Below are 25,451 nucleotides of genomic sequence, written 5' to 3'. Positions count from 1 at the left end.
CACAAAACCAGAAATCTCATTTCAGTTTTAGCTCACATTCTGAGTTGATAAAGCATTTCTTATATACATATTCTCGCTTTTTTTAATAGCTCTATTACTTACTGCTTCTGTATGTTGTGTAGTTATGCAGTTCGTCTTCACTGATACAGCACTTTGGAGAGATGTTTTGATACTTACTGTTCTGTATTGTGAGTGAACAATATTTTTGGGTTAATGTAAACCAAATGTGAACATTTATTTTGAGATGCCACTAATCGCTAATTCAAAAGCAGTTTGACCCACTTTTTGTCAAACACCAATGATGTACATCAGACTTACGTACATCATGAAGTACTATTATTATATTTTCGTTAAATGCTATCTTGCTGTACACTGTGATGAGCTGCAGGTAAAAATGGGTAATTGCCAGTACAGTATTCAAGCATACAGCCCATTGTCAGTGGTATCTGATGCAGAGGGCAAACAAATAAATGTATACATACCTGTCTGTAACATAAGGATATTTTGTGTGTGTGTGTGTGTGTGTGTGTGTGTGTGTGTGTGTGTGTGTACATACATGGAGAGATAGTATTCAAGGCTAGAATATATAAAGTATATAATGGTGGACTATATAAAGGAAAAAAGCTGAGGTTAACTGTTATGAACAATACACTGAGCAAGATGAAAGTAAGGTAACAAAATCTGTCTGTAGCATATAAAGAGTTTCTCAGCTCAGAAAGGGACCAAAATATGTTGTCAGATTTAGTTAATTTTACATGCATGAAAATGGGGAAAACTCTAATCCTAACATACCTGTTTAAAACACTGTCAAAGTTTTATTTGTATAGATCTTATTTCTTAACTCTGTCTGCTCATTAATGACATTTGATATTTCATCATGTGACTGTATATTTCTTCTAGGATATTAGATAATCTACATTTTATTCCTAATGAAGAATGCTTTTAGCAATATCATTAACAGAATGCTTACTCTCTCTTAAATGACCACTAAATGCTGAGAGGGATTGAATTCACTACCATTAACATGTTCTCTAAACCTCATTTTGAAGTTTCTCTCAGTTTGCTCAGTGTAAAACTTGAAAAGATTATTACATATAATTACTTATCTGTGTCATATATAAAGAGTTCTCTATCTTGAAGCCAATTTGCGGCCCAATTTTCTGAAACAGATAACGTATCTTGTTGGAAATATGCCCCTGATATGGTAAAAAAAAAAAAAAAAAAAAAAAAAAAAAAAAAAAAAAAAAACTGTAATCCTATATTTTTTCTTTTGTTCACTCCTCTGTAATGTGACCTGATCTCTGTTCCCAGTTTGTTTCTTCTATTATACTGTTAGTCAGAGTTATTTCAGAAGCTACCTTTTCAGTGTAGGTAATTCAGTTTTAATATTCACCTCACTTAAAGGATTTTGACTGAGCAGGAATATGCTGCTTTAATGGGTCATGGATGGCAAGAACTATTCTGAAGTATGCAGTCAGATGTAATGGATTTTCAGAATCCATTGAACAGGTGGTCACCACCTTCATTTTTAACCTTCAGATCAAAATAAAAATAATTCAGTTTCCTTGTGCTGTACGGTGAAAGTGGTATCTTTATCTAACAATTTAAACCATTGGTAACATCTGTTAGCTTTGTCAAGAATGTCAATTTTAGTTTATGTATTTATCCATCTGTAAACAATCAGGATTGTATGGATGTTGTCAACATAAATATACACAATAGATACACAATCCACCAGTACAAGTGTGTTATCTATGTAATGGTCATATACAACTTTTTTAGTCAGATCATTGTAAAGTTCAAAAAATTCATATTCGACATGATCTAAAACTATATATGAGAGAGCTCCTGATAGGAAGTTCCCCATAGCTAGATCGTTTTTAGTTCATATACACGGCCATTGAAGGTAAAATAGTTCAGAAATAGGACTAACTTGACAAGGTCACATTATACATCAGTTTCTGTTTGGCTCATTCTATTAAATTTATACAAGTTCATTTTGATAACGGATATAGTTTCATTTATGGCTTCTCTTTTAAGTCCAATTGCTTGCACAAGGTAATGAAATTTTGAGCAAGAAAATATTAACATTCATGTACAAATACGATTTGGTAATATATGTTACTAGAAGTGAAATACACTTTCAGCAAGGAAAAATTGTTTCATAAAATTTAAGTACCATATTTGTGAAATTTCCTGTACAGCTTTCAGAGTACAATGTCAGAAGATGTCAGTATCAAGAAATGAGCAGTGATCTATGAAATAGTGTGTGTTCCTCAAATAAAAAACATGTTTTGCATAAGAAATGCATTGATTTTAAAAAGTGTGAAGGTTAAAAAGCGTGATAACAAAATGGCTAGGGAAAGCTGAATTTCTCTCAATAATAAATGTCAAATAGGCATTCAGATGTGGCTGAAATGGTTAAGATGATTGTTATTTACACAATAATGATTACATAGTATAGAATTTAGTTTTAGAGATACATTTATCATGCTTTCTAAATAAGTGCTCATCTGTTCCAGCATCAACATCGAGTGCAACAAGCTCTGTAATTAATTTGGGTTCACCAAAACCGGAGAAGCGTCAGGCAAATTCTCCCTTACCTCCACCACCTGTTGGCAGTCCAGAGCTTAGATATACTGTACCTGTTACAAGTCTGGAAGAAATGTATGCAAAGGTGATGAAGAAGAAACACAAATCAGCTAGTCAGGTGGAGACCCCCACAGAACTAGCTGGACTTCCTCAGCAATCTGGAGACACTAGTCTGCTTGCAGAAGCTACTGCTATAAATGAGTGTATTACCCAGATTGAACCAATTAGTGACAGTTTTGGCACTGTAACAACAAGCAAAGCTGTCCCAGTAGAAGAAACCAGTAGCAGTGATTTATGTGCATTACCCCAAGTGCAAACTGAAATCCAAAATGAGAGTGCTGTATATGAACACCTCCCAAAGCAAGGAAATTTCAAAGAACAGGAACCTGGTTATGAAAGTGTTGGGCCCAATAGTTTAGTTATGCCATACGACCCAGGTTATGAGGTTGTACATCAGGTCCAGCGTAATCCTTCAGACTGTGATCCGAATTATGAACAGCTTCGGCCACAGCGCAAAACTGATTCTCATCAGTACAATACAGACAACAGGGAGGAAGGTGGTATGAAACATGAATACAAAGGCACAGACAGTGGGCAGAAGAGAACAGATTTACATACGGGCTTCACGAGTGTAAATCTACCAGAGATGACATTAACTACTGATGAACCAAATTATGAGAGTATGACCAGTGATACTCATGAACCTAACTATGCTGTAGTTTCAGGAACATCAGGAGGAGAATCTGATTCAGCCTATGAAGTTGTTCACCAGGATGATCCTAACTATGAAAGTGTTAATTACTTCGATGTCAATAGTGTTGAGCCTCCATATGAAAGGCTCCATAACGAAGAAGCAAGAGACTCTGATAGTGAAACTGTTTCAGGTTATGAGAAAGTAAAACTACATTGCAACAGCTCACTTAGTACGTCACAGAGTGAGCAAATCTCAAATTATGTTTCACAACAAAATGCTGAACCAGGTTATGAAGAAGTGAGACACACATCCAGTACTGCAGTTGATAATGGGAGTTCAAATAATGACTATGGAAGTAGTGCTAATAGCAACATTGATATTTATGCTCGTATTACAAAAAGCTAAGTGAGGTGCATAAGAATATCATTGTGTTGCATGTCCAGTATTATGCGTGAATGTTTGTGTGTGACTGCTTTTCCATTATTGCTGTGCGTGTGACTTGTAACTTTTTCGATGACAGTTTATAAAAATTGTACAGTGATATTAACTGCCTTTTTATAATCAGATTCTTACATATTATTTATTAATATTTTCATTAAATTTTTTATACTGAAAGTCATCATTGCCATTTTTCACAGAGTACCTAATATATACATATAGAAAAATATGAATTGTTGATTTATTTAGTATATTTATGATACATTATACAAATCATTAAAGTTTCCAATTATTGTGGTGTAAAAAGCAAATTATTTAATTTTTCATTAAATTATTTTAATTCTGATGTCTCATTCTTTGTCACTTTCAAGATTAGTCCATATTTGTCTTCATTTTCCTATGTACATAAGGTCTTGTTGCATAAATTGGCAACAAATAGCTTTCAGTATTTGAAGAGTTATGGAGACACAATATTCATGTGGCATCCCTTATATTTAATGCTGTGAACGAACGTATACACCTTCTCATTCATTGTATGCATCTCTGGAGCTTGGTCCTCAGTCTAAAATATTTGCACATATGTATCTGTACATTACAGCTGAAGCTAATACAGCCGCACGGTTGTAGGTACATTGCCATGGTTCACATGGCTTTCCCCGTTGCAGGTTAGAGTCCTCCCTCGGGCTGGGATTTGTGTGTTGTCCTTGGGTAAGTTAAAGTTACAGTAAGGAGTGTGTAAGCTTAGGGACTGATGACCTCAGCAGTTTGGACCCATAGGAACTTAAAAAGCTAGTACATATTTATGTATGATGATGGATTAACACACCAACAGGTACCACTTACGAAATTTGTTTTCTAATCAAACCATAATAGAGTTCAGATAGCTTTGTACACAGTTCATTACATTAGCAACATGCCTTCTGCTGCTGTGATGGATTTAGTTTTTATACTGTAGTCCTTTATTTGTGTGAAAGAAGTACACAATAAAGACTATCCGACAGCAGCTGACATCACACTTACATCAGGTACATGGATGCGGTCATCTGCAAGTGATTATGACTTGAAAGAAGATGAAATCAAAATGTTAGATGTTGGTGCTTTATTTCACTGTATATTACTAACACAGCCCTTGAAAGCACAGCCATACAGTGCAGGCTGCTATCTCACTACAGCCTGCCAATCTGGGCTGGCTGCCCATTGGCCCAGAAGCATTCAACACTCGCCGTGTGAACTATGTCTGCAGTGATCGTCTCCATCCTGAAGTATGTAATCTTGCCAAGTATGTAGGATAAACTAACACTGCAAGAGCTATCTTGCTATAGCATAAGCAGTCACAAGTACTTCTACATTTCATACAAGAGCTTAACAAAATATAATTTAAAAAATCACCCATTACAAATGTAGCTACCAAAGATTATCTCATCTAGATAAGTCTCAAGAAACAAGAAGAGTTTCTTTGTTGTAAGTTCTCTGCATCAAATCCAGTTTGAAAATTAAAAATAAATAAATAAGCATGAAATAATTATCCATCCTATACTTACATGGAAACAAACTATCCAATTTCACGGTAAGTAATTTTGGTGATGACAAATAATCGTGTATAAGTAGAATATTATGGAAAGGAAAGTCGCTGCTCACCATATAGTGGAGATGCTGATTCGCGGATAGACACAACAGAAAGATTGTCACAAATAAAGCTTGTGGCCAGTAAGGCCTTCGTCAAAAAATACCACACACACACACACACACACACACACACACACACACTCTCACTCTCACTCTCACTCTCTCTCTCTCTCTCTCTCTCTCTCTCTCTCTCTCTCTCTCTCTCTCTCTGTGCGTGTGTGTGTGTGTGTGTGTGTGTGTGTGTACTTTTGACAAAGGCAACTCAGCATCTCTGCTATACGGTAATTAGCAACTTTCCTTTCCATAATATTGTTACATTCCATCCTGGATTTTCCATTGTTTGTAGAAGTAGAATGTTATTCAGATTTTAAGCATATACTGCAGTCCTTTTCTCTGAAATATAACAGTATCATGAAAAGAAATGGCTAGACATATCTAGCTGAAATTACCTTCTGCTGAGGCACTACATATATATCTGCATACATATACATTTACATTTAGTCTGCAATTCGCACTTCACTGTTTTGCAGAGGGTTCATAAAACCATTTTCAGACTATTTCTCACCATTCCATCTCAAACAGTATATGGGAAAAAAGGACACCTTAATCTTTTTGCGTGATCTTGGATTTCCCCTACTGTATTGGGATGGTCATTTCTCCCTAGGTAGGTGGAAGTCAACAAAATACACACACCAAAAAAAGTATTGCATCACCCCATTTCCCAGAAATCCTGATTGTGGATATTGTATCACAGACACAGTCCCTTTGACTGTTCAGAGATGTCACAAAACTCGCGCAAAGATGTGAAAAACCATGCATGAGCAGTGCCTATTATATGGAGGGAGTCCGACAGCCAATCAGTTCCAGTAATTCCACCAGGTCAGTACCGCGGTTCGATCGCATATGCATTGTTACTTTGTGGCAGGAGGGGCTCTCATCAAGGGAGGTGTCCAGTGTCTCAGGGTGAACCAAAGTGATGTTGTTTGAACATGGAGGAGATACAGAGAGACAGGAACCGTCGATGATATGCCTTGCTCAGGCTGCTCAAGGGCTACTACTGCAGTGGATGACTGCTACCTACGGATTGTGGCTCGGAGGAATACTACAGCAATGCCGCCATGTTGAATGATGCTTTTTGTGGAGCCACAGGACGTCGTGTTATGATTCAGACTGTGTGCAGTAGGCTGCATAATGCACAATTTCACTCCTGATGTCCATGGCGAGGTCCACCTTTGCAACCATGATACCATGCAGCATGGTGCAGGTGAGCCCAGCAACATGCCGAATGGACCGCTCGGGGTTGGTATTACCTTCGCTTCACCAATGAGTGTTGCATTGCATATGCTTTCAACCAGACAATCATCGGAGACGTGTTTGGAGGCAACCTGGTCAGGCTGAATGCCTTAGACACACTGTCCAGTGAGTGCAGCAAGGTGGAGCTTCAATGATTTTTTGGGGTGGCACTATGTGGGGCTAATATACGCCCCTGGTGGTCATGGAAGGCGCCGTAATGGCTGTATGATACGTGAATGCCATCCTCCGACCGATAATACAGCCATGTTGTTGTTGTTGTGGTCTTCAGTCCTAAGACTGGTTTGATGCAGCTCTCCATGCTACCCTATCCTGTGCAAGCTTCTTCATCTCCCAGTACCTACTGCTACCTACATCCTTCTGAATCTGTTAAGTGTATTAATCTCTTGATCTTCTTCTACGATTTTTACCCTCCACGCTGCCCTCCAATGCTAAATTTTTGATCCCTTGATGCTTCAGAACGTGTCCTACCAATCGGTCCCTTCTTCTTGTAAAGTTGTGCCACAAACTCCTCTTCTCCCCATTTCTATTCAATACCTCCTCATTAGTTATGTGATCTACCCATCTAATCTTCAGCATTCTTCTGTAGCACCACATTTTGAAAGCTTCTATTTTCTTCTCGTCTAGACTATTTATCGTCCATGTTTCACTTCCATACATAGCTACACTCCATACAAATATTTTCAGAAATGACTTCCTGGCACTTAAATTTATACTCGATGTTAATGAATTTCTCTTCTTCAGAAACGCTTTCCTTGCCATTGTCAGTCTACAGTTTGTGTCTTCTCTACTTCGACCATCATCAGTTATTTTACTTCCTAAATAGCAAAACTCCTTTACTACCTTAAGTGTCTCATTTCCTAATCTAATTCCCTCTGTATCACCCAACTTAATTCGACTACATTCCATTACCCTCGTTTTCCTTTTGTTGATGTTCATCTTATATCATCCTTTCAAGACACTGTCCATTCCGGTCATATGCTCTTCCAAGTCTCAGCAGCATATTGGTGAGGCATTCGTGTTCATGGACGACAATTCATATCCCCATTGTGCACATCTTGAGAACGACTTCCTTCAGGATAATGACATCACTTGTCTAGAGTGGCCAGCATGTTCTCCAGACATAAACCCCATTGAACATGGCTGGGATAGATTGAAAAGGGCTGTTTATGAACGGTGTGACCCACCAACCACTCTGAGGGATCTACGCCAAATTGCTGTTGAGGAGTGGGACAATCTGGACCAACCGTGCCTTGATGAACTGGTGGATGGTATGCCACGACGAATACAGGCATGCATTAATGGAAGAGGACGTGCTACTGGGTATTAGAGGTACCGGGGTGTGCAGCAATCTGGACACCACCTCTGAAGGTATCGCTGTATGGTGGTACAACATGCAATGTGTGGTTTACGTGAGGAATAAAAAGGGCGGAAATGCTATTTATATTGATCTCTGTTCCAGTTTTCTGTACAGGTTCTGGAACTCTCGGAACAGAGGTGATGAAAAACTTTTTTTGTTTTGTGTATTTCAGCATTTGGAGGGGAAAGCTGTTAATTGAAATTTCTTGAAAAGATTAGGTCACAGCAGATAATGCCTTTGTTTTAATGGTCGTCACCCCAACTCGTATTACATGATCTTCGAACTTTTTCAATGTCATGAATCTATCCAATTAAGTAAGGTGCCCATACCACATAACAGTAATCCAGAAGCGGATGGGCCTGCATAGTGTAGAGTCTCTTTAGTAGATTTGTTGCATCATTTAGATGTTCCATCAGTAAAATGCAGTGCTTGATTTACCTTCTTCATAACACTTTGTGTCATGGTTCCAATTCAAGGTGTTTGTAATTGTAATCCATTCATATTTTGTTGAATTCACAACCTGTCCACTAATGTGAACTATGATCTTTGTGACAGGAAATTGCAAATCTAATCGTGCAGCTAAAACAATGATTCATAGACAAGCAATTTGATGAGAAGCCTCTTGGGAGGAATGGTTTCAAAAGCCTTCTGGAAATCTAGAAATAGGGAATCAACTTGAGATCCCCTCTCAATAGCATCATTACTTCTTATGAATAAAGAGCCAGTTCTGTTTCAGAAGAATGGCAGTTTCAGAATCTGTGCTTGTTGTGTGTCAATAGATTGTTCTCTTTGAGGTATTTCATAATGTTGGAACACTGTGTTATGTTCCAAAATCATGCTAGAAATTGATATCAGTGGTGTGTGTGTGTGTGTGTGTGTGTGTGTGTGTGTGTGTGTGTAAGTGGGTAACTTCTGTTTGTTCTTTCTTGTCTATTCGTATGGCTTGTGTAAGTTTCAGTCTTGAGGTATGGATTTTTCACCAAGTGAGTGATTGTATATAATGGCTAAAAACGGAGTAGTTCATCAGTGTACTACAAAAGGAACCTAACTTGTTTACAGTCTAGACCAAAAGACTTGCCCTTATTAAGTGACCAAAGTTGCTTCAGTTCTGTGAATATCTGGTACCAAATTATTCATGTTGACAGCTGTTTCTGATTCGAATTCTGAAATACTTATTGTGACTTCTTTTGTGAAGGAATTTTGGAAAACTGTTTAGTAACTCCATTTTTGTTGCACGGTTGGTAACAGTGCCACTGCAGTCACGCACTGAAGGTATTGATTGTGCCTTACCAATGGTGTACTTTACGTACAACCAGAATCTCTCTAAATTGCTGACAGATTTTGAGATGGAGTTTCATTGTGGAAACTAAAAAAGCATCTCCTATTGAAGTCTGCAAGTTTCAAGCATATGAAAACTGTTGTCAATTTTTGGAGATTTTATGTTCTTTTAAATGTGTCATGAATGTTTCATTGTTTGTGTAACGGTGTCTGGATCTGTTTTGTATACCACAGAGGATTTGTTCTGCCTTGTTATTAATTTGCTTTGTATAAAATGCTCAACTGCAGTTACTTTGGATCTAAACCACATCCGGCCAACAGTTCCATATTTAATACGTAAGGACTGCATACTACCTCTTAGGAAGACATCAAGAGAATTTTTATCTTTTTTTAAATGTGTGTGTTTTGAGTTTATTTTTGGTGCATTTGAATGACGTGGTACTCAGTCTCACTACAACCACCATTTGGTCACTAATTCCTTTATCTGTCATTGCTCAGGATTGATTTTCACTAACTGGTGCAGTATCTCATCACCATCATTCACACTTTGTGAGAGATCCTGAATTAATTTCTCAGAATAAACTAGCCACATGAATGGCTGAAATCTTGTGTCCCAGCATACAAAAGTTTGAAAGAATTATGCCATAATTTCCAACTGTAAAACGGCATATTTGGGTCTTTGTTGTCTGAATTGCTTGTCGTCAGGTACAGTCTCATTTCGCCTTCAAATACTGCATAATCGGTTGTTTCACTCTCAGAAGCCCACTCTCCAAATCTGCTCTTCTTAGATGATGGGCTTTTATTCTATGATATAGTTTCATTTTGCACATCTAAGGAAAGAATAAATCACTGTCAAATGACTGTTAGAAGAATTACAACAGCAAAGTTCAGATTTTTTTCTAATCTGATGCAAAAAGTCAATTGAGAACATTTCATTGAAAAATCTTTCATTCCTGATTTGTGTCCTCTGAGTACTTTTTCACATTGACATTCTAAGATAGACATGATAGTTTTCCATTATTTTATTGGAGATACAAGTGTGTTAACAGCATTCATACATTACCTCTCAGCAATTGCAGTAGCCCTTGCTAGGTTACATGCAGATCAGACCAGACCAACTTAAACAATACCAATTGAAAGAACGCAAGGAAAGTACGTCCAGTTTGTTCAGTCATACTACACGAGTTGTAATAAAAAAGTAATGGGAATTTTTGTTTTTCTTGAATGATCTTTATTTATCAACATTAACTTTGTCTCTTTCAGGTAATCCTCCTCAGATATAATACACTTGTATCAGCTCTTTTTTCCATGCAAAGCTCTTCTGGAACTTGTTTTTTATTTGGCCTTCAGCTTTTTAAGCAATTCTGTTTTTATCTCATCAGTGGTGGCAAAAACCACATCCTTTCATGGTTCTTTTCAGCCTTGGAAATAGAAAGAAGTCACAGGGGCCGTGTCCAGCAAGTACATTGGCTGTGGTAACATAACAGATTTGTTTTTTGCTAAAAAATCACAAATGAGGATGGGGGTATGAGCGGGATCATTATTGTAATGCAATTTCCACGAGTAGTTTTGCCACAATTCTGGTCATTTTCTTCGTAATGCTTCATGCAAATGGCACATAACTTCTTAATATTACTTGTTGACCATATTACTACAAGGCAGGAACTTGTAATGCAGTATCCTATTGTAGTAAAAGAAAACAGTGAGAATAATCTTCACATGTGATCAAACTTGTCGAATTTTTTTGGTCTTTTCTCATCAAGCAGTTTCCATAGGGATGATTGAGCCTCAGTTTCAACTACATACACTTTTCATCACATTTTATAATCTTCTTTAGAATTGTTGGATTGTTGTTGACTTCATTAAGTAGTTTCTGAGTGATTTCTATTTGATGTAATTTTTGTTTGAAATTCAACAATTTCGGAACAAACTTTTGCTCCTATATGTTTCTTGCTCAAAACGTCTGAAAAAGTTGCTTGGCATGAGTCAAAAGATGTGCCAACATGGTGATTTTGCGATTTTCCAGAGCCATTGTTTTTACTTCTTCCACACTGTCATCAGTAATTGATGTGCTAAGGCATCCAGGGTGGTCGGCATCTTCAACATCTTCTTGATTCTCATGAAATGTTTCTATCAATCCTAAGCTCTTGTCTTACTCATAGTAGATTCACCAATAGCCTTAGTCAACATTTCAAATCTCAGTGCTGCCCTTTATTCCATTTTTCATGCAAAATTCAATACACATTTTTTGACCCATCTTTTTCGAAAGAAAAAATTTGCTGGGCACTCAAAAACACACACAACCTTTTGAGTGTCAACAATAAACTAAATATTCAAAACAGCAAAAATGCATACACAAATAAGGAATGGCAGCTGCACTGCTAACTTTCTCAAATGATTTGAAAGAAACCGTTCGATAAAAAAATTGATTCTCACTCAGCTCATAGCGTCATTTGTCAGCTTCATGATGAACTGGCTATCATTTTGTTAATGGTCATAGCTATAATGATATTTCTATAATTGGTAATGTACTGTGCTAAATTCTAATACTTTGCAATGAAAAATTGGGTTCGCTATGAGTTTGTTGGATGCACGTTAGTCAACATATTGCTGTGTATGGCATGGAGGTAACATATAGAATTTTTCTTTAAACTTGAGACAAGATTTATATTACTGACAATTCAAGAATATGGATTATACGTAGTGCACTCACTTCTGATTGTCTGTGGAAACCAGAGTAGAAGTGAAATAGTCGTATCATCCTTCAGATATCACAAATGGTTTGAGATATTTAAACAAATACTTGGCAAACTATAGCATGCAAAGCAGAGAGTATTTTGCCACATAGCTTACATGCAAAACTTTTTTGTCTACTGCAATATGCGAGTGACTACAGATTTTTTTCAATAAAATAATGTAATTCTTTGAATGGATATTGATAGGTGGTGAAATGAGAATTAGTGTGGATTGTATAACACCACAAATGAAGGAGTCTTACATTCATTTTAATACCAGGCATGAGCTTTCTTAAGCTGTTGACCTGTACTTGTCCTCAATTGTTCAATTAATAATAAACAGTTTCAGTATTCTGCCACAATTGAAGCTGCATTAGCATGTTAGTGAGATGGAACTGTGCAAACGTCAATGTGTTTTGGGGAAAGAAGCTAATTTTAACACGACAACAAGAGAAAGGAAAAAAGTGTACAAGGCAGGTGAAAGTAAATCGTTTTCTCTGACCCAATTTCAGTGGTAGCCTGTACTTGTCTTGTTTTTAATAATAATAATAATAATAATAATAATAATAATAATAATTGGTTGGCTCATTGAATTATTTGTCATATTGACATAACCTGTTAATATGATCATTTGCAGATTTGCTGACTGTAGCTTAAGAGTTCCATGAGATACTTGTTTGTGTGAAGAGCTACATCTCCCCTACCACGCTGTCTCATCAGAAAGAGAGCCCTCGCCACTTCTATTGTCCCCTCCCCTACAGCACCTTGTGTACAGCTAATGGCCAAGTAATACTGCATGCTCTCTACAGTGTGCACAGGCTGAGGCAGGCTAGAACAGATTGGCCATGTGTGATGCATGCCTCTGCATGGAAGTTGGCATTTACCATATTGAAATACTAATACAATTTGAGTTCTATACAAAATTACTTTAAATAATAAAGCCTTGAAATCCTGCAATGGTTTGAAGGAGCTATTCTCATACTTTAGTGGCTGGAGTTATTGACACAATACATATACTACTATGCTGCCTCTGGCTCGTAGATCCAAAGCAATATGTTTTCCGGGCGTATTTCTAACTTGTAGAATTCTCAGGTGTCCACTTGGGTCACCTCATGATTCCTCCACAATATTGGAACAGACTGACTAGCTGCCATATTTTTATGGCCCTTATGACTGCTGCTCTGCTCTTGTCAGCATCCTGTGTACACTGGCTGTTGCATCCTCCACCACACCACTCCTATTGTTGTCCATGTGGCCGTCATGGTGGTGGGAGTAGGGGCATCTGGCTCCGCACTGTGGCCTCCTGTGTCCGGACTATCGCTGTTGGATGCAGACCTCACTGTATGGGAATGCATTTCTTTCCCTAGGCTCAGGGCAGAGATCGCTGCCTTACTCAGGTGTAAGTCACGATCTTTGTTGATTTAACCATATTGAACCCTAATTTCAATGGCCTCGTTAATCACGCAGTCCCGGGTGAAGAAAGGCTGCCTCAGTATTTTTGTGTTATAATCTAGAGTGTGACCAGTTTTTATACTATGATTGGCCATGGCCAATTTGGTGGTCTGACATAATTCACTCTGGCCTCTATGTTCGTGGCACCTCCCTTCTATGGTGTGTACAGTTTCCCAATGTAAGCTTTGCTGCACTGGCACTGGATTTGGTAAACCACTGGTTTTTGAAGGCCCAGAAGATCCTTTACTGGACCTAGTAGTATGAGAGTTTTAGGGTGTGGTTGATGTGTGGGGCACTGTAACACATGACAGAAAACAACTTTCACACTAGCTTTTGGCACTAGTTCTTTTTCTAGCAAAAGTACACACATGCACACAACCATACAAACTCCCAAATGTACACTCCCACTGCCATGGAAAGCCCTATTAGTGATACTCTATTATTGAAAACTGTTGCCTGATCTGATGGAAGAAGGGAGTGGGCAGTACAAGATGCAAGGAGGCAGTAATGAGAGAGGCAAGTTTCTAGAGAGGTGATGTCATGGCTGCACAACAACATGAAAAGAGTACAGAGGATACAACAGAAAGAGCTGTAGTAAGACAAAGAGGGAGGTAACTGAGGAGGGAATGGAGAGAGTAGAGAAAAGGGAGGAAGGTGAAAGTGAAGAGAGGGAGAGGATAGGGAGAGGTCTGCATGGGATGGGATGGGGGGAGGAGGGAGAGTGGTAGGAGAAAGCAGTGCATGATGAGGGAACAGGTTACCAAAAGTTTAGACCAGGGAGATTGTGAGAGCACAGAATGTGTTGAACACTACCCATCTGCATAGTTCAAAGGACCTTATGCTTGAAGGTAATACCTGAATGGCCCAAAAATGAAGTTGGTTTTGAAGTCATTTGTGTTGTGGTGTGCAGCACATTCAGAACTGGATGGTCATGTCTGCAGTTTCCCGCAGTTTGGCAGTGACCATTCTTGCGAGTAAAGACTTGGTTATGGCTGCTTTCACATTTGATAGAAAAAGCCAGTGACTTGGACTGCTCTAGGAGCTGGTGGGTGAATGCATGAGATTGGTCTTGCACCTGGGCTGACCACACCCACGCAATGCAATACAATTGGAATATGGGTGGGCAAGGATATTCTATAGGTTTGGTGAGCAGTGGAACACTACATTGGGGGATGTGGGTATGATATCCGTCATCTCATAGTACAAGAAGACATAGTTAAAGCCCTGGTAGAGGAAGTGGTTGATCTTTGCAAGGCCAGGGTGGTACTTGGTGATCAGAGGAGTGCTGGCCAGTGGCTGGTTAACAGGCTCACTGTCGTCAGAGGAGCAGATGGCATGGAAGATTTGTTGAAGGACAAGCTGGATAGGATATTATCTGTTGGTAAATGTTCTCGTAGGGTTATCAGTATATTTTGACAATTCCTGCTTTGCACTGCAGATATGGTGTCTACAGATGGCATAGCTGTTAGGAAGAGGCTTTTTGACATGGAATGGATGACATCTGTTAAACTGGAGGTACTGTTGGCGGTTGCTGCACATGATATGGACAGACATATTTATGGAGCCATCTGAGAGTTTGAGACCAACATCTAGGAAGTTGGTTCAATGAATTTGGAAGCTCCAGGTGAATCAGATTTGGGAACAGATGTTGAGGTTTTGGAGGAAAGAGTAAAGGTTACACTTGCAGTTGAGTCCACATCATGAAAATGTCGCCAATGATTCTGAATCAGACAAGAGGTTCTAGGTGTCGACTGGATGGATAGGAATGGTTCCTCCAGAGGGTCCATACATAAGTTGCACAGGCTGGTGCCATGGGCATATCCATGTCATTACCACGGATTTGTTTACAGCTTTTGTCTTCAGAAGTGAAATAATTGCCAGGATGTGGTTGGCTAGGAGGAGGAGGATATTGAGAAAGGTAGTGTTCCATGGCTGCAAGGACAAGAGTTATAGACAATAGTTTGTAGTTGTTAGCCAACAAAGGCAGAGATCTGTTGTTTGGGGGTGTTGTGTCCAGTCACAATGGGACGACCAGTAGGGAGACCTGTGGCATTGAGTTTGTGGAGTAGGCAAAAGGTAGTATTGCAGGGGATTGCTGGTGTGAGAATGGAGAGAGATTCAGTTGTCAAGTTTTGGGACTGACCTCAGGTCTTTCTGGGATGGGATCTTGTTTGTATGCAGAGTTGTGGGAAAGTTGACGGAGACCCTCAATGACATAGTTGCTTTGATTCATGACCACTGCTGTGGCACCTTTATCTGAGAGAAGAATGATAAGATCTAGATTGTTTTTACTGTTTCAGATAACAGTGTGTTCCATAGGAGTTATGTTGGGTTCCCCAGGGAGAAAGGAAGTTGAGACCAGCTTAGAACTGAGGAAATCCTGAAAGATTCCCATGGGAATTACTGCGTGAAGGGGAGGAGGATCATAGTTGGAACTGTGTTAAAAGAGGTTCTATATGGGGTCTAGGTTGGCTGTTGGCTGTTGTCAGTGGGTTGCATGGCAAAGAAATGTTTTGACTGCAAAGAATGAGTAGAGGAAAGGAGGTCGTTTACTAGTCCAGCATGGTTGAAATTAGGTTTGGAACTAACGGTAAGGCCTTTAGAAAGTACTGAGACTTTGCAAGGGTCACAATTTTGGGAAAAAGATTGACAATAGTGTGTTTTCTGGAGGGTGGATGAAGTTTTTGTGGATGTGGATGGCAGAGTAAGTCAGCAAGGCATGATCGAACAACTATGAGTGGTTGATGGTGGATTGGATCAGAGTGGTAAGCCTTTTTTTGGGCAATAGGTTGTCCCATTTGGACATAAGTCAGAAGTAACTGGGACAGATTCCTCAGATGGAGCTGGGATTGCTGTTCCAACTGTTGGAGGACAAGAGTAATTCCAGAAACTGGAGTCACAGAGTAAAAGGATTTTGCAAAAGGAGCAGATGCTGTCAAGTATGGTTTGCAATTAGATTCTGTGATTATGAAAGACCAGATTGGTGAGGGTGAGGGACTGATAGAACTGGAAAAGGAGAAGAATCTTGTGGTAGTGTGGATGTCAGCCTGAGATGCCAATTTTGATGGTACACCCACATCTACATTTACATCATACTCCGCAGAGTGCCATTCTGGTACCACGAACTGGTCCCTCCTACCTTGTTCCACTTGCAAATGGTGCATGGGAAGAATGATTGTCATAAGCCTCTGTATTAGGTCTAATTTCTCTAATTTTCTCTTTGTGGTCATTTTGCAAGATGTATGGGGAAGGAAGTAATATGTTGTCCAGCTCTCTTTGGAAAGCACTCCCTCAAAACTTCAGTAGGAAACGTCTCTGTGATGCACAACACCTCTGTTGTAATGTCTGCCACTGGAGTTTGTTGAGCATCTCTGTAATGCTCTCATGCTGAATAAACAGTGCCTTAATAAAGACGCTGCTCTTCATTGGATCTTCTTCTTCTTCTTCTTCTTCTTCTTCTTCTTCTTCTCCTCCCTCCCTCCCTCCCCCTCCCGCCCCCCTCTTCTATTATCCTATTAGACCTACCTGGTAAGGATCCCATATTGATGAACTATACTCAAGAATCAGTTGAACCCCACAAGCCACTTCCTTTGTGGATGAGTTACATGTAGTCATTCCACTTATGGTTGCTCTGAATAGTTACCCCTAGTTACTTTGCGGTAAGTATTGTTTCCAGCAGTTTTTCATCAATAGAGTAGTTGTACAGCAGTGGAGTTTCCCACCCATGTATTCGCAATATCTTATTTTTAATAGGTTTGGGGTCATCTGCCTGAGCCTTCACCATTAATCAATTCTCCGCAGGTAATTCTGCGAATCCATACTGTCTCTCATCATTGCTACCTTCTTATAGACAACCACAGTCCACCGCAAACAGCCTTAAAGAGCTTTCAAAGCATTTTACTAGCTCATTTATGTACACTGTAAATAGTAACAGTCCTCTCTCACTTCCATGGAGTACTCCAGAAATTACATTTACGTCTGTTGATTTTGTTCCATCAAAAGTTACTTGTTTAGTTCTATCTGCAATGAAGTCTTGAATCCAGAACAAAATCTCATCTGACACTCGATAAGGTCTCTCTCTCTCTCTTTTTCCCCATTAACCTGCGGTGCGGGACACTGTCAAATGCCTTCCTGAAGTCATGGAATACTGCATTAACCTGAGCACTGTTGTCTACAGTGCTATGGATCTCATGGAGGAACAGCGTGTGCTGAATTGTACAAGATATCTAGTCGCAGAATCCATGTTGATTTTTATAGGGGAGATTTTTTTCTCAATAGACGTCATATAGTTCTTGAGCATAAAACATGTTCCATAATTTTACAACAGTTAGATTTTGACAACATTGGCCTATAGTTAAGGGCATCTGTCCTAAGGCCCTTCTTGAAAATGGTAATGACCTGCTTTTTTTCCCAGTACCTTTTGTTGCTCCAGTGATATATGATAAACAGCTGCTAGGAGGGGAGCAAGTTCTTTTACATAATACACTCCTGGAAATGGAAAAAAGAATACATTGACACCGGTGTGTCAGACCCACCATACTTGCTCCGGACACTGCGAGAGGGCTGTACAAGCAATGATCACACGCACGGCACAGCGGACACACCAGGAACCGCGGTGTTGGCCATCGAATGGCGCTAGCTGCGCAGCATTTGTGCACCGCCGCCGTCAGTGTCAGCCAGTTTGCCGTCGCATACGGAGCTCCATCGCAGTCTTTAACACTGGTAGCATGCCGCGACAGCGTGGACGTGAACCGTATGTGCAGTTGACGGACTTTGAGCGAGGGTGTGTAGTGGGCATGCGGGAGGCCGGGTGGACGTACCGCTGAATTGCTCAACACGTGGGGCGTGAGGTCTCCACAGTACATCAATGTTGTCGCCAGTGGTCGGCGGAAGGTGCACGTGCCCGTCGACCTGGGACCGGACCGCAGCGACGCACGGATGCACGCCAAGACCGTAGGATCCTACGCAGTGCCGTAGGGGATCGCACCGCCACTTCCCAGCAAATTAGGGACACTGTTGCTCCTGGGGTATTGGCGAGGACCATTCGCAACCGTCTCCATGAAGCTGGGCTACGGTCCCGCACACCGTTAGGCCGTCTTCCGCTCACGCCCCAACATCGTGCAGCCCGCCTCCAGTGGTGTCGCGACAGGCGTGAATGGAGGGACGAATGGAGACGTGTCGTCTTCAGCGATGAGAGTCGCTTCTGCCTTGGTGCCAATGATGATCGTATGCGTGTTTGGCGCCGTGCAGGTGAGCGCCACAATCAGGACTGCATACGACCGAGGCACACAGGGCCAACACCCGGCATCATGGTGTGGGGAGCGATCTCCTACACTGGCCGTACACCACTGGTGATCGTCGAGGGGACACTGAATAGTGCACGGTACATCCAAACCGTCATCGAACCCATCGTTCTACCATTCCTAGACCGGCAAGGGAACTTGCTGTTCCAACAGGACAATGCACGTCCGCATGTATCCCGTGCCACCCAACGTGCTCTAGAAGGTTAAGTCAACTACCCTGGCCAGCAAGATCTCCGGATCTGTCCCCCATTGAGCATGTTTGGGACTGGGTGAAGCGTCGTCTCACGCGGTCTGCACGTCCAGCACGAACGCTGGTCCAACTGAGGCGCCAGGTGGAAATGGCATGGCAAGCCGTTCCACAGGACTACATCCAGCATCTCTACGATCGTCTCCATGGGAGAATAGCAGCCTGCATTGCTGCGAAAGGTGGATATACACTGTACTAGTGCCGACATTGTGCATGCTCTGTTGCCTGTGTCTATGTGCCTGTGGTTCTGTCAGTGTGATCATGTGATGTATCTGACCCCAGGAATGTATCAATAAAGTTTCCCCTTCCTGGGACAATGAATTCACGGTGTTCTTATTTCAATTTCCAGGAGTGTATGTGTAGAACCTTACAGGTATCTCATCTGCTCCTGATGCCTTTCCACTACTAAGTGATCTAGTTGCTTTTCCATTATATGTTAAGCCCATTAGGTGAAATATCATGTGATGGGATATCACGTGACAGACAGGATTTTAGAAAGAAGGTGGGTGATTGGAGTTTGGCAAGGGCAAAGAAGAGTTTTTGGATTTGGCAAAGTCGGAATGAACAGGTATTCATGGTTAGATGGTCGAGGGACAAGAGGAGTAACTGAAAATTTGTTAAAAAAGATGGAAAATAAGCAGGTGAAAATTTATGGCTGAAGTGTTACAAGGGTAATAGATGGTGGCTACCATATAGAGAGCTATGTGAAGTTCAGAAAATTCCTGACCCCTTCAGAAGTCTCAGTACTTTCTAAAGGCTACAAAATTAGTCCCAAACCAAATATCGATGGTCCCTTCCCCCCTATTTAAGCCAACCAACCAACCAAATTTCAACCATGCTGACTTGTAAAGTACATTTTTCCCTTTACTCATTCTTTGCAGAGGAAACATTTCTTTCTTCCAACCCCTAATTGACAACAACCAAGATAAACTACATATAGAACCTTGTCTGCAACAGTTCCAACCATGATCATCCCCTCCTTCCACCCTACAATCCACTGGTAATCTTTCAGGAATTCTTCATTTCTAACATGACATCACCTTCCTTTCCTAAGTCTCTGCCTTGTGAGTATAACATCACTCCTATGGAACATACTGCTGTCTGTAACCTGAAAAACAATCCAGATCTTATCATTCTTCCCACAGACAAAGGTGCACTGCAATGGTCATGAATCATAGTGACTATGTCGCTGAGGGTCTCCACCAACTTTCCAACAACTCTATGTACATGTACATTTACATTTACATTTACATTTACACTCCGCAAGCCACCCAACCGTGTGTGGCAGAGGGCACTTTTCGTGCCACTGTCATTACCTCCCTTTTCTGTTCCAGTCGCGTATGGTTCGCGGGAAGAGCGACTGCCAGAAAGCCTCCGTGTACAAACATGATCCCACCTCAGAAATGCAGAATGACCTTGAGCAGTTTATCAAGACCTGAGATCAATCTCAAAATTTGGCAACTGAATTTCTGTCCATTCTCACACCAACAGTCCCCCGCAATGCTACCTTTTAGCTACTCTCCAAACTCAATGCCACAGGTCTCCCTATTGGTCATCCCAATGTGAAAAGATACAACACTCCCATACAAAGAACCTCTGTCATCATTGACTAACACCTACAAACTACTATCCATAAACTCTTATTCTACATCGAAGACACTGCTCACTTCCTTCACCACTTCTCTGTAGTTCCTGTCCCATTAACAGCAGACTCCTTTATGGTCACTGTGGATGCGACATTCTTGTACACAAACATCCCCCATGCCCATGATCTTACAGCCATGAAACACTACCTTTCCCAATATTCTCCTCCTCCTCCTAGCCAACTACATCCTGGCAATTATTTCACTTTCGAAGGTTAAAGCTATAAACAGATTTGCGTACTGACATGGATATGCTCCTGATACCATCCTGTACAACTTATTTATGGGCCATCTGGAGGAACCATTCCTGTCCATCAGTCAACACCAACAACCTCTTGTGTGATTCAGATTGACTGATGACATTTTCATGAAATGGACTCACGACGAAGATAACCTTTACTCTTTCCTCCAAAACCTCAGTGTGTGTTCCCAAATCAGCTTCACCTGGTGCTTCCAAACTCATTGAGCCACCATCTTAGATGTTGATCTCCAACCCTCAGATGGCTCCATAAATATGTCTGTCCATATCAAGTGTACCAACCACCAATAGTACCTCTAGTTTGACAGCTGTCTCCCACTCCATGTCCAAAAGCTGAACAAGCTGCACACCACAACACAAATGACTTCAAAACCTGCTTCATTATGCAGGTTATTTGGATACTACCTTCAAGCATAAGTTTCTTTGAACTACACAGATGGGTATTGTTTCTCAACAGAATCCCCACTCTTGCAATCTCCCTGGCCTAAGCCTCCACTAAGCTGTCCCCGACTGCCTCTCCTTGCCTTTTCCTGCCTCTTTTCTGTCCACAACACTTCTTCTCTGTCCAGATCATGCACTGTTCTATCTCAACACTCTTCCTTCCCCCTGCCCCATACAGACCTTCTCCCTCACCCTATCCTCTCTGCCATTTAAACTCCTTTAGCTTCTCCCCCCATTCCTTTCTCCCTCTTCACTATCAACTTCCTCTTCTTTTTTTCTCCCCTCCTCATTCCCCCCTTAGTCCCCCCCCCCCTTTGTATTCCTATAGCTCTTTTTGTTGGTTGTACCCTTTGTGCAGCCACAAAGTCATGTATCCAAAGATCTGCCTCTTTCTGATATGATTTAAAGCTATAAGAAGGTTCTTTCATTAATCATTCCATAGGCCTGCAACAAAGATTTATTGAAATGTATAGACTTGTAGCAGCTTTAATAACTGAAATGGAAGGGATCTTTTAGAAAGATTATCCTGTTTAATAAGACTACATGAATGAAGATGCAGGCTTGGAGTAAATTTTAGCTTGCACATAGCATTAAAAATTTTTTGTTCTCAAAAGTACAAAGTTGTGTCCTTTACATGCCTGCTCACAGAACTTTGGGGTACTTGTTGCAGGTACATTTAGGCCAAAGTTTTTATTTATCTTTCACAAATGTTCAATATGTTCTCTGCCAGACATATGGCAAATATCCAGACGAGAGTCAAACTCACCCCTTACTTTCCCAAGCCTGTCTGAAGTGACTGGATTCACTGTCACTGCTCAGACACATTGTGATATAAGGTAACCTTGGAGGCCAGTGGTGCAATGTGATACCTGTACACCCCTTGTGGAAAAAAAGTCACACTGCGCAGTTGAAAACTGCATCACACCTTTTGAAACAGAGAACACAAAGCATCTTTCATTGCTGTGTTATCATCATCTCGTCTCAATGCACATAGGGTAATGAACGATTAGCTAGCTATACCAGGGAGACCCCTACCACCAGCTACATGAACTGGTGCCAAGATAAACTTAGTTTTGACGCCTAAGTTAAAATTCACTCCGAGCTTCTGTTTTCGTTCATGAAGAAGAAACAGCCTTGTGAAGCTGGATGAATCTTTCTGGAAACTCCCTCTATGAGAGGTGCTATTATGAATAAAACCTAGTAAGTGTCCAAGCATTTTTGTTTCCCACGATTGACATAGTTCCATATGGCTCCTAGTAGTTCTAGGCCATTGAATAATTCACATAGAGAAGTAAATTGACAAGCATGAAAATAGTTTTCTTTTACGACGCTCGCCTGGCTTTACAAAATCCTGCATTGTAAAAGAACCACATTTTGTGCAGGCCAGGCTAACAGTGTCTATTTATAAGACAAAAATCAAAATACTACAACCATTTGAAAACATGTTTGTAATGTGACCACATTTACAAGTAACTGGTTAGGCATGACCCGGTACATTATTTGTTTTACAGTTTCACTCATTAACAGCCCAAGAAATTGCTCATGTATTCATTGGCAGGTTCCCTTGACCATGATGGAGTATGGCCTCCTCAGATTTTGTTTTGTGGTGTCTCCTTGGAGCACCACAGTCACACCTGCTGACAGATAAGATACCTTACCTTGAAGCCATTGTGTAATTGTGGTGAAAAGGGTATGCTGCGGAGTTGGTCATTGTGGAGAATAATTTTGATAAATGCAACAAGCAGCTCTTCCATTACTATGGGCTTCACCACTCAGAAGGATAATGTCAGTGCATTTTGCAAATGTGTACTCAGTCATGTTGCTCCTACACTAACAGACAAGTGAAGGAGCCTCGAACCAGGTCGAAGAGGTAGGATAGATGCCAAATGACATCAGTTGTGAAGGAGGCTCGAACCATGTCGAAGAGGTAGGATAGATGTCAAATGACATCAGTAGAACTGATATAACCACCATCCACCATAACTACCCAGTTGCATACCTGCCTAACAAATATGGTTTCAAATGACTGTTGCATGAAAACGGTACATTTCCGGACATGGGTTCCTATTCAAAGTATTATGTACTCAATCTCCAAGAACTAACTTCACCCAGACAGCACTAGTCTAAATTTTCTCCTCCTAATGAATGTCCAATTACTAATAGTAGTAATCTCATAGTACTCTTTCAGTCCTTTTGGATATTTTTCTTACATTGGTTCTAAAAGTTTCTACTAACATTACTTGTTAAACCAGTTATTAGATCACACTTTATAATCAATTTGATAATCATCTTACATAACATAAATAACATTAGTTATTCATGTAGGTATCTTTTAAGATCCCAATGAGCATATAATCCCTTAATTTTGTTGGTTTTATAATAGGACAGGTGATAACTTTGTTCATACTAATTTATAAGGCCCTATGTACATAGCTGCCATTTACAATTTCTTTTGCAAAGAAGTGAGGATTTCAGCGTAATTCTTGAAAGAATGCTTTCTCCTACCTGATATCTCTGCATTTGCTGTAATCTCCTATCGTTGGCCTTTCTCAAGTGTGCTTGCTCGGTGAATTAGCATTTTTCTTCAGTACGTTAAACAGGACAGTGCTATTCAAAAGTTGATTGGGTACATTCCTGAAAAATAAGCACAGCCCAAAAAACACCTTAACCTGTTTTTTATTTCTGGTGTAACAAAAATTCTGTATAGCACTGATTTTGTCTGGGTTTGATGTTATTCCTGTGGAAGAAATTATGTGGTCTAGAAATTTAATTTTCTGTTACAAATTTTGGCTTCTGTATATTTTCTGCAATTCCTGCTTCCAAACATTTGTGTGTAGTTCTTTCCAACAAATCTACATACTCTTCCCATGTAGCAGTGACTATTAATAGACCAACAACATATAAAGTGGCTAGCTAATAATTCAGGCCCTAAGACTGTATCCAAGGCAGTAATAGGAAATGTGTACTCAGCCATGTTGCTCCTACATTAACAGACAAGTGTTTAATCTGAATGGTAATGCACAAAATGGATAACTCCTTCCTCCAAAGGTGAAAGCAGTATGTTTTCTGGATTCATAGGATAGGCTTACATGCCACTGTTCATCTAAATTCTCAGGCCTGGTTGCTACACAAATAATGATTTTGTTGATGGTTCTTGCATCTAAAACTAGGTGAACATTTCCACTGAGCTTGCCACAGCTAGTAGAGGGATGCAATATAGTGATACTGAGGGCTCTGTTGTTATTCACTCGAGCAATTTCCTTATTCCATTAGTGACTGCCACTGTCTTGGTCCTTGGGATGGAGTGTATATTCTGACATTATATTTCATGGTTCCATTGATATTGGTATCTGTTAATAATACCAGGTTTGTTCTCGGATACATGTACATACTTTAACAGTAATCCTTTTGATTCTGCCTGTTGCATTGAATCAGTGGTGGTGGACTCCATAATGTTTTCTTTGACTTGATTTTAAATATTCTCAACTGGACTACTGTGTGAAGGTGTATGTTGTCTTTGTCCTAAGAAACTTTACCTTTAAGCCTTGGCAGTAACTTTACCTTTAAACCTTGGGAGTACTTACTATGCTCTACCTTTGTTCTTACTAAATCAATTACAATGTTTTCGCTAGTGATATTTCGAAAGCATTTACCTGAAGAGAAGTCTATCAGTTCACTGCATCCTTCTCCCTTAGGTTATCGATGCTAAAAATGCATTGGGGGGGAGGGGGGGGGGGGGGGGAAAGGGGGTGGAAATGATGCGTCAGCCAACTCGAGAGTAGCGGTATGATGGGAGAGGAGACGGTGTGTGAGTGTGCCTTCCGTGAATGCAGACTGAGCTGTCCGAAGAAATGAAAGCTCGAACGCATGACGGGGCACACTCTTGTGGGAGGGACAAGCTGTGCACTATCTTGATGTTGAATTCCTCAGTGAGGGTTGGGTCTGTGCTGTTGGTGAGCAGTACAAGCACATGATTATCTAACACCATAATCGACATGTTGTCGACGCGGTCAGGTGGTACGTTGGAGCGCAGGCTAATTTAGGTTAAGTAGTGTGTAAGCTTAGGGACTGA

At 40.5% G+C, this 25,451-nt stretch overlaps 1 protein-coding gene across 3 annotated transcripts in view; it reads left to right on the top strand.

Annotated features, from left to right (window-relative positions):
* Positions 1–3,943, top strand: part of LOC124797465 (fibrous sheath CABYR-binding protein) — a 103,730-nt gene extending 99,787 nt beyond the window's left edge. For all 3 annotated transcript variants that reach the window (XM_047260790.1, XM_047260789.1, XM_047260788.1), the window contains one exon: positions 2,523–3,943. In XM_047260790.1, the coding sequence (XP_047116746.1) occupies positions 2,523–3,691 (1,169 nt within the window). In that variant the 3' untranslated portion in view covers positions 3,692–3,943. The remainder of the gene's footprint in view (positions 1–2,522) is intronic.
* Positions 3,944–25,451: the final 21,508 nt, after the last annotated feature.

This window comes from Schistocerca piceifrons, chromosome 1 (assembly GCF_021461385.2).
Source record: "Schistocerca piceifrons isolate TAMUIC-IGC-003096 chromosome 1, iqSchPice1.1, whole genome shotgun sequence".
NCBI lineage: Eukaryota > Metazoa > Arthropoda > Insecta > Orthoptera > Acrididae > Schistocerca > Schistocerca piceifrons.
The sequence above is the reverse complement of the archived record's forward strand: the minus strand, read 5'-3'. Positions and strand labels throughout refer to the sequence as shown.